Source organism: Haliotis rufescens, unplaced genomic scaffold, assembly GCF_023055435.1.
Source record: "Haliotis rufescens isolate VD_foot unplaced genomic scaffold, xgHalRufe1.0.p SCAF_13, whole genome shotgun sequence".
NCBI classification, from domain to species: Eukaryota; Metazoa; Mollusca; class Gastropoda; order Lepetellida; family Haliotidae; genus Haliotis; species Haliotis rufescens.
Genome location: NW_025963813.1, coordinates 11,227,354 through 11,243,532, shown reverse-complemented (window position 1 = coordinate 11,243,532; position 16,179 = coordinate 11,227,354). Strand labels below are relative to the sequence as shown.

General features: G+C 41.2%; 1 protein-coding gene across 1 annotated transcript; it reads right to left on the bottom strand.

Annotated features, from left to right (window-relative positions):
• Positions 1-3,756: 3,756 nt before the first annotated feature.
• On the bottom strand, positions 3,757-12,405 carry LOC124139157. Its single transcript, XM_046506187.2, has 3 exons — positions 12,239-12,405; positions 8,254-8,381; positions 3,757-4,482 (listed from the first exon to the last, which is right to left on the bottom strand). Exons 1-3 carry the CDS (start codon positions 12,311-12,313, stop codon positions 4,365-4,367), a joined length of 321 nt encoding a protein of 106 aa, XP_046362143.1. The 5' UTR covers positions 12,314-12,405; the 3' UTR covers positions 3,757-4,364.
• Positions 12,406-16,179: the final 3,774 nt, after the last annotated feature.

Sequence of the window (16,179 nt, the reverse complement as noted above, 5' to 3'; positions counted from 1 at the left end):
CCAACTGGGTTGGAGAACACCCGTTTCTGGAGTAAAAAATAAGACTCAAAAACGTAAAATGCTTCGCGGAAAAACGCACGCGAAATCCGTGATTCGAAGTCCGGCTGTGGCTTCCAAATGCATGCACTAATCAGTCGAGCCTGGGTTGTCAAAGGGGCAACATATCCATTATTCCCGGTAAGGGATGTTTGTTGGGCTCGGCTCAAAGCTGATCTTGGTTAGGTCAGACTGTTGTCAGATGGGCAACAGGGGAAACTAGTCCCAGTAAGGGACCTTGAATTTATATTTGACAGAACCAACTGTTAACAAAAGCAAACAACATGTCTCAACTGTTTGGGAGACGATTGTAAATACATTTGTATATACTTGTGGGTTAATTAAAGGTATAAAAGTTAATTTTGTCTTGTCATTTTGGATGGTTAACTAATCATCACTTCACCAACTTTCAAAATCGCGGTTTCGTCTGAGCGATTCCTCGATATATTACTCGAATAAGAAGACTGTTGTAGTTATCTTTTTACCATGTTTTCCTGAGTATTAAGACAGCTGAAATAAATTCCTTCTGCTACAAGACTTGTATTTGAGGTTGTACTTGAGACGGCATGCAAAAGTCGAGTCGAATACTGGCGATATGGACATGTATTTCAATCCCGAAAGAACAGTGCCATTTGATTGGACGTCTGACTTAGATCGTGTGAATCGAACGGGACTCAAGACAAAGATATTGTGGCGAATGGGTCCAAGGTATTTATAATAATGGAATTGAGATATAATGCACTGGATAAAGTAATTGAGGATGCCTGCAACAGGGCCTGCATTTGTGGAGGTGTGACATGAAAGGGACACACACAGCCGTAAAAAACGCGTTTCATCCAATATCGATCATGGATGTTTGAATATGTTCGTTTTTACAACCAATTATTTTTCTTAAGTGTACACGTATGTTCTTATGTAGCGACTACGCTCGTCGGTCTGTTCTCCATTTCAAGTCTCAAGGCTGTAATCATAGCAACGGTAACCGTATCTCTGTGATGCTCCCGATAAACGATTTTGATACACAGAGCTACGGGTTGTTCAGTTGTGTTTTCCTGGTAGATTCCCGATGGGGAACAAACCGCACTAACAGCCCTGTCATAAAGGACATGAATCGTCAGCCCACGAAGACTAGTACTGCAACATGATTGTCCCTTGAGTGGAAATGTGACACTATTTCTTCGGAATTGGGTAACCATTATAATTGCTGTCAGATAACAGAACTTAAGCAAGCTGCAGATAAAATTATTTTTTAAAATTAAATTAAAATTATTCTAACTGCATACCAACTGGTTTTAAGGACACCGCAACTGTCATTGTATATGTGCATGTAGTTGCCTCCCTTTGTTGCACCAGGAGCTGCTGGTTTTATGGGTTCAATTCCCTAATTCGCTATTAATGCGATCTTAGTTAGTTTCAGCACAGAGGTCAATGTCTTCGGCCTTAGATGACACGCCGTAATGTTGGACTTCGGTTCAAACTGCCCCGTAATAGTACAAGTGTAGTGAAGGCGACTAACGGGATCGGAAGGTCAGGCTCGCTGACTTGGTTGATGCATGTCATCGATTCAAATTGCATGAATTGATGCACATGATATCAATCATTGGATTGTCTGGTCCAGACACGATTATTTACAGACCGCCGTCATATAGCTGGAATATTGCTCAGTGCGGCGTTAAACAACAAACAAACCAACCAACAAGTATGGTGACAAGGTGCGATGAAACGTATGTGTTGGTTTCTTGTGTACCGGTCCAATGGTCCAGATACATGGCGGCGGTCTGTAAATAATCGAGTCTGGATCAGTCTGGATGATGAGCATGGATCTACGCAATTTGTATAGTTACCAGGTCAGGGAGCCTGATCACCCGATCTCGTTAGTCGCCTCTTACGACAAGCATGGGTTGCTGAAGATCAATTCTAACCCGGATTTCCAGGAATGGGTACAGTAAAACGATGTTCCCGTGTTGTACTCATCGCCGCTGATTGAGTGAGTGAGTGAATGAATGAGTTGGGATTAACGCCGCTTGTAACAGTATTCCAGTTATATCGCGGCGTGTCAGCTTTAATGTGGGAGGAAAGCCCGAAGTGATGCAGGTCTCCGACGTTTACCACTTCGGTGAAACCCACGAGCACGGGTATGGTGCTGACAAACCTAGAAACATAATCGGGGTGAACCGGGATTCGAACCCACAATCATAGGTTTCTGGCGTGCCCAAGGGACGCAACTCTGCACAGCGAATCGCGGCGCCTCAGACGACTGGGCCCCCCGTGCCCCCATCGCCGCTGATTGATATCAGCTGGTCTCGGTCTCGATTGTTAGTGAAGAGGATTGCACGTTTCATCCAGCGTGACATTTCAGAATGACCAGACAGTTTTAACAATGGGCGTGATTAAGTGGGGAGACAGGAGTCGGGTTTCTGTGACATCGCTCACAGTGCGTGCTAAGCCTACTGGACTATCTTCTCAAAGCCAATCTATATGTTAATACTGTAATACCATAATATCATTCGTCTAGCCTCCCGGAGAGGGAGTGCTTGTGTTTCGGGAGGGGAGGGATATATATATATATATATATATATATATATATATGATATAGCTAGCTTCTTTAAATACCCTCAGAGCACTTTATGAGAACTCTGACAGGCTTAACGTAAACATATATCAATATAAAGCTTGCCAAAACCCAACGATCAAATGAACTCTATTGATATCTATTAATGTTGTCTGGCTGAATATAGGTAGTTTTAGGAAAGTTTTGTGTTGTCGGTTTGTATTTGGTTCTGACCAAATTTTAATTATCGTAAGTCCATACAGTGAAACCGTATTTGTATGTGAATCCCGCGCTTCGGGCGAGTAGCGAAGGGACGGCTTAAAAAGGAAAGACCTCATGCAAGTTTCAGGATGGTTATGTAAAAGACACGACTGCCTGGAGGTCATGAAGCCTGCTTTGTTATTTGGATCATACTCCTGGACTACAGCATCCTGGTGTTTGTGTGTTTATTGTTTTACGCCGCATCCCTCAATATTCCAGCGATATGATGGCGGTCTGTAATTCTTCGAATCTAAACCAGACAATCCAGTAATTGTCATCATGAGCATCGATCTACGCAATTGGGATACGATCATCAACCAAGTCATCGTTTGAGTGAGTGAGTTTGAACCTTATTTAAGCTCCATGTGCGAATATCGCAGGGTATATGTTACCAGTTGTAATTTAACCTATTTGTGTGTTTGTTGTTTGACGCCACATTCAGCAATATTCCAGCTTTATTGACATGAAAATCGATATACGCAACTGAGATGCGATGAGATGCGATGAGATGCGATGACATGCATCAACCAAGTCAGCGAGCCTGAACACCCGATCCCGTTAGTCGGATCCTACAAGCATAGTCGCCCCTAACGGCAACCCCTAATGGGTTACTGAAGACCTATTTTAAAATGTAAGTTGTCACTTGTACAGTGTAGAAGGGTATTTGGAAATTTATCAAAACCTCGTGGATCCTTACATTCTGTAAGGCATGATAACAATACCTCACGACCGGGCCCGTATTAACAAAGCGATCGAAGGGCAAAGTCTACGTTCAAGTATGGCAGTAGCGATAGCGTAGTTGCGCAGATCGATGCTCAGCGCTACGATCGTTTAAGGAGCGGATCTCGGGAACGAAACTCTCTCGAAAGCTGTACCACGAATCGAAGGAATACAAAACTCAAAAGAAATCAGAATAAGTATTTATTTTATCCCAACCATGTGCATTCGTCAGCCATTATATGCACGTATCAACTAATCCTATTTAACACGTGAGATCTCCGATATCATTTATAAACATAAATGGTTAAACCGCTTATCGTAACAGTTTAAGTTTTAACTACAAAGATAATTTGACATTCCACGCAGATATTGCTCTTTCCAAAATTAAGATGTTTGTTAAAGAAGATAAATTTCAACGGGTAAAATATGAATTTTGCAATCAAAAGAAATCCAGTGTCTCTGAAGCATTGGTGTGCCTGTCACAATCGTCATAAAAAAATATCACAAATCATCACTGATGCCGTTGAATATACTCCATGAAATAAGACAAATGTCAACCTGCAAAAAGTGTGACGAAGACTACAATCTGTAAAGAAGGCAACGAAAAATGGCTGCAATATTGCCGATGCGGTGACAATTTTAACTCACTCATAAAAAAAAGTCGTGGGTATAAATGATCTTGTGTGAATGGTTCTCTGACAAAATTGTTCGAATCGAAACAAATATGGCGTCGTATCACAAGATGGCGACACAAAATAGCCTGTGGAGTTGCGTCCCTTTACCCGTAGGCACGCGCTTAATTCTGATTTCCGGATTCGTTGGGAAGGCAGTAGAAGGAGTAGGTGAGGTAGTTACTGGGACCTGGTTTTATGTTGCCAGTCTGCTGACAGGACGTCCCTTCGCGGCACTGACAGCTGAAATGAAAGCAAATAACAGAAATGTATTTTTTTGAAATGCATTTTGAAGTCACCATTGTCAAATGCTTCACTTCCTCGCAAAGAAAAGAAATATGCACACACCATGTTTTGACAGCACATTTTCAGATTTGTAAATTTGTAACAATAAATGTCATGTACGTAACGTCTTCCAGAACAATAATTTGAAAAAGAGAAAAAAACATTTTTATAATATTTTTTAAATTCACGGAAGTGGCGTCAATCATCGTCCGCCATGTTTCGCGCCGACATGAATCTGTGTCAGTATTGAAGAGCAACGCCATCATGTTATCTCTCGAAAACGTTGTAGAGAGATAATAACGGAATCCTCATGTATTCAAGGTATATCATGGCATGCCCATTCATTTCATGTACACGTGAAGAGTGGAACCCACACATTGGGGGTGATCAAACAACGCTATTACCTTCCATCGTATGGAGTGTTTCATTAGAACCAGATAGAAAATTTATACTTGTATGGTACACCCGTGAAGATCCGGGGTAGAATAGGTCTTCAGCAACCCATGCTTGCCGTAAAAGGCGACTATGCTTGTCGTAAGAGACGTGTAACGGGATCGGGGGTTCAGGCTCGCTGACTTGATTGATGCATGTCATCATATCCCAGTTGCGTAGATCGATGTTCATGGTATCAATCACTGGATTGTCTGGTCCAAACGCGATTGTTTACAGACCGTCGTCATACAGTTTGAATATTGCTGAATGCGACGTAAATAAAACAAACAAATTATAATAAGAGATACGCTATTTAGAGTCAGGCTACACGCAAAAACATGTAACTGTTAATTGTTAGATATATACCGCTTTAATTATGTACTGACCGCTAATACAGAGTCCCCCTACACTATCGTTTGGATTCCTGGTCAGAATAAATATATAGTTTCCTGCCGGTTCAGCTTTTTTGAAACAACAGAAAAATACAGTAAAAATACAAGTAAATGTTCACTATCATGTCCGACGTACTTTTGATCGTGTTTCATATATACCTCATTAAGAGGGAGTATACTGACCGAGTATTGAACCCAAACTATCAGAGATAAAGCTAGCTTATCCTCATTCACACAGCGATTCTAATCACTTTGATGAAAGGGCAACGAACACGACCAAGTCCAAAATAATGGATTCTGTTCCAATTTGGCTCCGGGCTGAAATTATACTCAGCATTATGAAAACTCTTAGATATCCTGGGTGGAAATACAGATTCTTAATATCTCCAAACCGAAAATTCATTATCCTACTTTTGTTTCTGCTAATAGCTTTCCCTTTCATGAATCCCTGTGCTTCTACTTGTCACTTAGCATTGTCTCCGGGAAGTTCGACTCATGGTCAACGCATGGGGGTGTCGCCATTTCATTACTCAACGTTGGATGCGTGGTATTAGGGTAATACACATGTGTTTGTACAATATTCACATAATTAGCTCCTCACAGCTCCACGGTGATCATTATTTAACGGAAATGTCGTGACAGCAAGGGTGTTGGTGGAGTGGGGAGTAACGGTTCTTAGATGACTTGGCGTTTATTAATAACGGCGTCAAACACGGGTTAACTCTGAAAAAATATGTAACTGTCATGAAAACGACTTGAAACCCTAATTTACCATGTAGTGACGACGCGTATCGTGAGATGAAGGATCTTGGTTGTTAAAAAAAGACTTAGTACTCCTGCCAAATCAAAATAAAAGTATGATCTTATACATGTATATCCATTACAGTGTTAAGATCAGTGCAGATGGAATATACACGAGGGAATGCCCCTGGAAAATAATTACAAACAACAGGTACAAACAACCCAATCAAAGATACAGCATTCAATTATACAGCATTCAATTATACAGCATCCAACGAATACCTCAATAATATACACGTAAAGGATTTTGAATTTAGTGGAAATATGGATACCATGAGAAATTATCTATCTTATTGGCAAAATGTTTAGCTCTTTTTGTTTGGAATTCTTCAGGCGGTCTTGAGTGATGGTGGTCTATATATGATAATTATAGGAATATTATTTTTTTTTATTGGAAACAGTATCCCCTTAGATTCCTGTCGACGTGGTATTGTACAGGGTTGTAAAAACGTGGGATCAAGGGTGTTCTTTATTTTCTTTTGAGTAGTATCAATGACAAGTATTCCTTTTAACAAAACTGTAAAATATGATCACGGGTTGGATTCATGGGTCTCAAACATTAACATAAACCAGCAGAATTCGATCTGTATTCAAATATTTTATCGCTCCCATTTTAAGACCAGAAAGGAGGCACGGGTGTCCAGTCGTCTAAAACACCGGAGTTGGCTGTGTGTTGCGTCCCTTGGACATGCCAGGAGCCTGTGATAGTGGGTTCGAATTCAGATTCGCCCTGATTATGTTTGTTGAATTGTCAGCACCGTTTCCGTGTTCGTGGGATTGCAAAAGGTGACGAGCGTCTTAGAACCTGCGTTATGTCTGTCTTTCTTCCGTGATAGTACTAAAATTATGTTCCACACTCACCCCACTGTAGCAACTTTCTGCAGCAGTTGTGTTAAGTGTTCTATGATTTCTTTTCTAACACACGTGAATGGTATAATAATATATATATATATATATATATATATATATATATATATATATATATATATATATATATATATATATATCGCCACATTCAGCAATATTCTAGCTGCATGGCGGAGGACTGTAAATAATCCAGTGATTGACTTCATGAGCATGGACCTACGCAATTGGGATACGATGACATGCATCAACCAAGTCAGCGAACCAGACCACCCGATCCCGTTAGTCACCTCTTACGACAAGCATGGGTAGCTGATCGTAGACCTATTCTAACCCGGATCTGCGGAAGGATCGGGGCAGAATAAGTCGTTAGAAGTCGAAATAGATGACTAGAATGTTATAAATTGATAACAAGTATTTATTTTCTTTCTTTTTCTATTTTGTTGTCTTTAATAGGCATGTAGAAGTTAAGGTGAGGTGAGGTGAAATTGGGTTTAACGTCGCGTTCAAGATTATTGCACTTATATAGCGACGTGCATGCACGTGTATGTGTGTGTGTGTGGCTGCTTGTACTAGTCCGGACTGATGCCGATTTATAGTGCTAGCTCACTGAGATACCATGCCGCAGTTTAACATGAATACCCCACTCAGACACAGTATACTGACTCCGAGCCGACCAGTCCTTGTTTTAGCCCCTTAATGCCGAGCGCCAGACAGGGTAACAACAAGTACAATCTTTTAACGTCTTTTTGTATGACGCGGCCCGGGATCGAACCCAGGACCTTCCGCTCTACCACTAGACCACGGAGGCGGTCGTAGAAGTTAAGAACATGAATACATGAATATTTTTTTATGGAGCCAACTTCTTTTATTCTTTATCACGACGTCAGAAGTACGTCATGCTCTTATTTAGCATTCACCAGGTGAAGGAGCAAGTTACTCTGAAACGTCGTGGCAAAGAATAAAAGAAGTTGCTATCCATAAAACGTGTCATATATTCATATTATTTTGTTGTTATTTCTACGATGATGTCCACGCCTGCAGGGGCGGTCGGGTAGCCCAGTGGTTAAAGCGTTCGCTCGTCACGCCGAAGACCCGGGTTCGATTCCCGACATGGGTACAATGTTTGAAGTCCATTTCTGGTGTCCCCCGCCGTGATATTGCTGGAATATTGCTAAAAGCGGCGTAAAACCATACTCACTCACTCACTCCATGCCTGCACGCACCGACATATACTTACTCATAGTCCAGGAAGTTACAGAAGGTCTCGTCCACCCTCAGAGCTGCCCTCCACCTGCACACAGCCCACATACACGGGGTACTCGCTCCACACTGACGGGGGCTCACCGCCTGGGACAGCCCCAACACCTGCAATGTATATACCCTGGATTATTGGTTGGTTGGTTTGTTGTTTAACGCAGTATTCCAGCTATATGACGGCGGTCTGTAAATAATCGAGTCTGGGCCGGACAATCCAGTGATTAATATCATGAGCATCGATCCACGCAATTGGGATCAATGACATGCATCAACCAAGTCAGCGAGTCTGACCACCCGATCCCGTTAGTCGCCTTTTACAGACAAGCACAGTCACCTTTTACGGCAAGCATTGGTTGCTGAAGGCCTATTCTACCCCGGAATCTTCACGGGTCCCTGGATTATTGGAAACTGCCGGGCAGTATACCCCCATGTTTGATGGCGGCTGATAATGACACAAACAAGAAATGGTTATTTGATGGTGTATTTGATACAGGAAACGCTGTGGTGTTTTGGACTATAAGCTTACGGTGTTTCGGCAACTGTTTTCAGTCTAGTGGGTTACTTAATCTGAATTGCAAGTGTATGCTTTCGTTTTACCTGCCGTTTACACATGGGGACACATTAATACATTTCAAACATCGTAGGGGTCATGTTGTTATAACTTTTTTTTTTACCCCAGTCGTCATTGAACCGATTTACTTCAAAGTATTTTATTTCTACGTATTATCTAATTTTTATAATAACCATTCACACCCCACGATGATGGCCTAGTTGCTTTCAATCTATTCTTTATCACAATTTCCGAAAAGAGACACCACCGCCCTTCACGCAAAGCTGACACTCGGTGCAAAAGAGACGATAGTTAACACAAAAATGGTCTTGTCCATAAGTGTACATGTTACGACTTCGCTCCCGATTACCTCATACAACAGGAGATTGTACCAGGAACAATCGATATGATTCCGCATCTGCCCTTATTTTCTTCTCCACTGTGACGTGGAGCTCGCTAACGCACAAAAGAAAAATAGTATTTGATTGGCAGAAATCACGCTGAACAGTCGTGTATTATATAAAACAGCGAAGGCGATGTTGGTTGGTTGGTTGGTTGGTTGGTTGCTTTGTTGTTTAACGCCGCACTCAGCAATCTTCCAGCTATATGACGGCGGTCTGTAAATAATCGAGTCTGGACCAGACAATCCATTGATTGATATCATGAGCATCGATCCACGCAATTGGGACACGATGACATGCATCAAACCAAGTCAGCGAGCCTGACCACCCGATCCCGTTAGTCGCCTCTTATGACAAGCATGGTTTTCTGAAAAAATCTAACCCTGATCTTCACGGGTCATCTACTGTTGTAAATAGCTGTTGCTGCTGCGAGAACAGAATCACAAAGATCTTCACACAGATATAGTTCGAGTTACTTTATATCATATTTGAAAAAAACTTAATCGTTTTCAGTCAAATTGCTGGGCAAAAGAAATATACACTTGAAAACAGAATTTGACCCAAACCGTACGTTATCAAAATGATACTAGTCTGAAAACAGTCGCCGAAACACTGCATCCTTTGGGTCCAAAACCTAACTATGGCACCCGTATCAAATCATTACCATCGAATAACAATTTCTTGTGTGTTTCATTTTGAACCACCATGAAACATGGGTGTATACTGCCTTTCAGTTACTTTATACAATGGAAGATTATACCAGGAACAATCGATCTGTTTCTATTGTCTACTCTCACAACACACACCAGAAAGTACGCACTACAACAATTGGCAGTACTGACGGTGAACGGTCGTGTGTGATACAGAACAGCTAGACTAGGCGATGCTCAGTCATTGGGATACACCATGTAACTAAAGTATTAATACCATTGTTGAGTCTTAAATAAAGATACATGTATGTCAGGTACTGAATGTGGACTGGAGCTACTTTGGTCTTATTGTTATACTTTATATCTCCACCATACATAATTTTCTTAACATACGTTGTGGACATCTGGCCATTTCCAGCAAAAACGCCAAGGAGAGGTACAAATATATTACAAAAAGTACCATGTTGGTCAAATTCGTATGAACATTACGTTTATTAACTCACTCATCGGGGGCACGGGTGGCCCAGTCGTCTAAGGCGCCGCGATTCGCTCAGCAGATTTGCGTCCCGGTTCGCCGCGATTATGTTTCTGGGTTTGTCAGCACCGCACAGGAGCTCGTGGGTTTCACCGACGTGGTAAACGTCTGAGACCTGCATCACTTCGGGCTTTCCTTGCAAATGAAGCTGACACGCCGTGATACAACTGGAATACTGTTAATGCGGCGTTAAAACCCAACTCACTCACTCACTACTCACTTCTCATGGTTATTTATAAAGTAACCTGCCGGGCAAAAGTAAGCATACACTTGATGATTGGATTTGGCCAAAAAATGCAAACGTTACCAAAATGTTATTTGTCTGAAAGCAGTCGCCGAAACACTGCAACCTTAAAGTTCGGAACACAACTTTGAGCCTCGCATCAAAACCATCACCATCGAATAACCTTTTCTTGTTTCTTGCCTTTCTAGCCACCACCCAATATAGATGTATCCTTTCTTTTGCTCGGCAGTTTAGATTCAAAGTTGAGCTTGCTAATGGTTGATTGTTTTCATTCTAACAATGGAATCCCCACTAATAATAGGCTTAATCTCCTGTTTTCATTATTTCTGTATTTTTATTCCGTAATAATTGTGTATCTGTTGATCGTTTATGTCCAAATGAGTAGCATATTGATAAGCTACTTGAGTAAACACTGGCGTGAATTCGCTATTTGTAACTTTAAACGATACCCGCATTTACCCCAATGGTATGATTACCAGTGAAAATGGTTTTACGCCGCCTTTAGCAATATTCCAGCAATATCACGGCGGGACACGAGAAATGGGCTCTACACATTCTACCCACGAGGGACATCGAAACGGGGTCTGACGCGTGACGAGCGAACCCTTTAAGCAGAAGGCTACCTAACCGCATAGTTGTGATTACGTAGAAAGAAAATGGTACAAAGCTCAAAATATTTTCCTTTTCCCTTCTAAACCCGAACATGTTCAACATGGCCGACTCAGAAACCTATGACGGACAAAGTTGATAAGTTGTATATAAAGGTGGATGCCAATAAGATTTTTAAGCACACTATGTCACCATTTGAAACCGTTATATTTGCTCTTCGGTGCACCCTGACAATTTCTTCAGTTATTTTAAGCAAGGACGTGGAAGAGTTCGTCTTGATAATATTTTAGTTTAACCCTCGTGGGATTCCGTGTAAGAATTGGTCCAAGCAACGTATGCTGGTCGTAAGAGATGGCCAAACGGATAGGTGGTCAGGCTCGGTGACTTGGTTGATTGAGTGTCATTGTACTCAGGGGGCGTGGTTCTTGGTTCAACAATATTGACCACCGGATCACCGGTCCAGGCTAGATTATGCCCTATGCAATTCCCTATTTTGAATTGTATCATATGCTCCCGTGTTTTTTCAGTATTGACATGCATTTGCATGTGTTTGTGACGGGTGTCACCGGTGGGGCAGGATACGCTCACCTTTTTGCGAACACCTGGTATCATCACTATTTGATAGTGATTCATAAACACATGCTCATGATTTAGTCGGAATCGTACTATCGACTCAACTTTATGCAGAGATTTCTATTGGTTATGGAAATGATTTTGTCGTTTTATTTACAGGCTATCGTCATACAACTGGAATATTAGTGAGTGCGGCATTGAACACCAGACTACCCATCATAATGATGTTGATGAATGCATAACTTTGCGCTGAGAGACCAAGGATCATAATCGGAGCGAATCTGGGAATCAAACGGATCCAAGTAGCAAAGGGATGCAACTAAGCACAACAGATTACGACGCGTCTGACCACTGGCCCACAATTTACCCCTGAAACCATTTAAGGAAAAAGGGATCAACTCACCGTGTTTATGTTGTTGGCGTGAGAAGCCACCAGGACTGACAGAAGAAACGACAGCACTTGGGTGAAAAACTTCATGGCGGAAAAAGGTCTGCAGTGATGTTGATGTAAAGCGTGTTCGTGCCGGCCACTTGTGTTCTCTCAACGTCAAATCAAAACCCTCTTTTATACATGTTTGCTGGACACAGATAATTATGCTATCTGTGACTATCTTCGTTAGGATTGGATCCCTCACAGAAACCTTGACGCCGGTCAACATTGTCGTGTAAGGGAGGCATTTGGAACAGCCAATTATAAGTGCTAGATTTTGTTGAGGCAATGGTAAAAAAAAGTAGAAATATTACTCGAAACATGAATGTAAAAAATAAAAATAATAACCTAACGCAATCATATCGTAGAAATGATTTGTACTTCTTGAGTGTTATATCGATTACTGGATATTCTTAACTGAGATCGCGAGTTTTATTCGAATTGCGCACGGCCATGTCTTCTCGAATGACGCGGATCATTATCAGCACATCAGGTAATGTGGTCATTAGTAGGTAACAAAATAGAAGCTAACACTATGTGATAATAGCATTGTGCCTTCTATTATGTTAGAGAGGTCAGGGTGTGTCTATCCTTGAAGCCAGCGCAGTGTCTTATGAACAGAACTTAAATGGTTTCGTGAATGAAGCAAATCACTCAAATACTCGATTTCTGAATAATGCTGGCTCCTAACGTCTTTGATCTACACGCCACGTTAACAATCACAGATATAGGTCAGTGCTTGTTCCCTTTTATTGCACATATACTGAGTATAGGTTTTAAGGCGCATGCGAACAAAATCTCACTTTATTTTCAGTTGCCTAAATTACTTATTTATTCCGAAACTCAGGTACACTGCTCTGTACATGTATTCTTATTCCGGTGTCTTCGAATTGATGCCAGATACAAATTTCAAGTGTTGTGGCGATGGTTTTGAAGAATGTAGGTGACTGTATGTTGTCCAACGCGGCATTTAACTATAGTTTACAATACACCTCAGTGACACACTGGTCATTGAGACGCCTCGGACAGACACCTTAGAGAGAGACCTCGGTGAATAAAAACACCTCAGTGAGACACATCAGAGAGACATCACAGAAAGACACGTGTGTATAACATATTTCAGTGAGACACATCAGAGAGACACCACACACAGAGACACGTTTGGATGAAATATTTCAATGCGACACATCAGAGAGGCATCACATAGAGACACATGTGAATGAAATATTTCAATGAGACACATCAGAGAGGCATCACATAGAGACACATGTGAATGAAATATTTCAATGAGACACAACAGAGAGACATCACAGAAAGACACGGGTGGATGAAATATTTCAAAGAGACACAACACACAGAGACACGTGTGGATGATATATTGCAAAGAGACACAACAGAGAGACACCACACACAGAGACACTTGTGGATGAAATATTTCAATGAGACACATCAGAGAGATATCACAGAAATAGCCCATTATTATTTTATCTGCCGTAAGTTTATTTTATCATCATCCAAGATGGCGGCATACTTTTCCATAGATAATTAGCGCCCTCATGCTTTAACTATAATAGTTCAAGGCAAAACTACACTATATTACACAACACATGGGGGTAGAGCAAACTTTATTTCTTAACACAGCGATCTATCATCTCTACACGTAATGTCATTGAATAAACCCAGGGCTGTTGTGAGTTTTCAATATTTGTCAGTGAAACCCGTTCCCGCGGTATATTAGCAGCGCTTTGCTATGAAACACTGTGTAATACCAGCTTGTTGTTATAAAACTGTGGTATCTTCAACGGGCAAGTAATAAATTACCGTTTGTTATGCTGTCCGACAAGTCAAACGTCAATGACCTGGATTCCACACGTTCAGCCAGCCTGATTCGGTTTAAAAACTCTGCTAATATCAAATGACAGAAAAGGCCACAATTATCTATATGTCCACGTTATATTCGTCGCGTGTTCACAAATCACATCGTAGACAATAGTGGCCAGGTATGTGTCTCAAGGACGTATTGTCACCACGAGTGAGGGAGTTAATTAACGAATTAAATTTGCTTGTTTAATTGTTTGTTGTTTAACGCCGCACTCAGCAATGTATGACGGCGGTCTGTAAATAATCGAATTTGAATCCAGTGATGGATATCATGAGCATCGATCCACCCAATTGGGATCTATGACATGTATCAACCAAGTCAGCGAGCCTGCCCACCCGATCCCGTTAGTCGCCTCTCAAAAGCATAGCCGCCTTTTATGGAAAGCATGGGTTGCTCAAGACCCATTCTACCCCGGATCTTCACGGGTCCTGTTTCCTGTGTATTTCAAGGTGTAATGTTGAGGTTTTCGCCAGTACCATGACTTTGGTCATAAACAAAATCATAGGGCAGCATAGTCAAACTGACCCAGTATACAACAGACTTGAATAATACTGAATGTCTGCTGTTCGATCAAAGGTTTCATCATTGCCATTTAGAATAACTTCCCTCACTTTCGTCCTTGACTTTGTACGCCATGTGTGTACGCAACGGCACATTCGCGAGAAGACCATTTCAAGCAAGAATAGTAAAGCATCTTTCTCACATTATTTCAGTTCTAATAGGTAAGGTGTAGTAACAATATTTATAACATTTCTCCTTTTCGAAAAATGTCTTTACATGGCACGCGTATGCTACAAAGAAAAGCATCAACGACTAGAGTTAGCGAGTATGGTTTTAGCAATATTCCAGCAATATCACGGCGGGGGAACCCGAAATGGGTTTCACAGATTGTACCCATGTGGAGATTGGAACACGGGTCTTCGGGTCATCGTCGTTGTTATGACAAACTAGACACAAGTTATGGATAACAACTTCTTTAATTACTGTAAAGGCGACATTCCGGTATAGATTCTCATACCATTGTCAAGCAAGGCTGTTCTGATATTGATCGAACATAGTATTTAATTAACGCGGTATACATTTCGCTAAGCTAAATGACGTTTTGCTTCATACCATGCTTCTACACTATAGTCCTCGCCACTTGATATAGAATCACTAAATATCGCAATTATTTATAAACGAAGACAGCTACATGTGTGTTAATACTTACAAAGTGAAAACAAACCACAAACCAATAAGGAATATCAGTGATGACAATAATTTTCAAAGTGCGTTTTTCAGGAAATATCCATTTTGCTGTCGATAAACATCATGATCGAATTTTGATCACGTGGTTACAATCCGGATTAGGATTGGCAGTCAGATGACTGCAGGCGATTATATTTAGCAGTGAGTGCATCTCGAACTTGGTCAATGGCGCTTCAAGTACATCTGCTTTTTTTTTCTTCTTTATGAGCACGAGCTGTAGAAATAGTCGGATCCTGACGGATAGTATGTTATAGTACCTGAAGAGGCGCGTTGAAGCTGAAAGCGCAGGTCAATAATGAATTGATTCACTCGCACGGTGTTTTTTAATCTGTATACTGTATGAGAGCTGAATTCTTTTTAACTTTGTGTGTAGATACAGATATAGATCGACTGACAGTAGCATATGATCCTCCTTATGGGTCAATGTATTATAGTGTTACAAGGTAACCTATATGTTATAAGAACGTATTGTGAGTGAGTGAGTATGGTTTTACGCCGCTTTTAGTAATATTCAAGCAATATCACGACAGAGGACACCAGAAATGTGATTCATACACTGTATGCATATGGGGATTAGAACCCTCGTCTTCGGCATGACGAGCGAACGCTTTAACCATAAGGCTACCCTACCAACATTAGAACGCTTAGAGCAATGGATGTGTGACAACAAAGCTATGTTGCAGACTGTCATATTGAGATATACAGGGACTTTAACGCCCGAGTCGACTGTGGAAATCAGCCTCCTGCTTCTGTACATAATGAAGTGATACAAATGTATCCAGAT

What these genes read in the sequence shown, in the direction of transcription:
- LOC124139157 (XM_046506187.2), bottom strand. Translation starts at nt 12,313, where the DNA reads ATGAAGTTTTTCACCCAAGTGCTGTCGTTTCTTCTGTCAGTCCTGGTG. An exon ending in ACGCCAACAACATAAACACG is followed by an intron (nt 8,382 to 12,238) that starts GTGAGTTGATCC and finishes TATACATTGCAG; the next exon opens with GTGTTGGGGCTGTCCCAGGC. An exon ending in TGTAACTTCCTGGACTATGA is followed by an intron (nt 4,483 to 8,253) that starts GTAAGTATATGT and finishes CTTTCATTTCAG; the next exon opens with CTGTCAGTGCCGCGAAGGGA.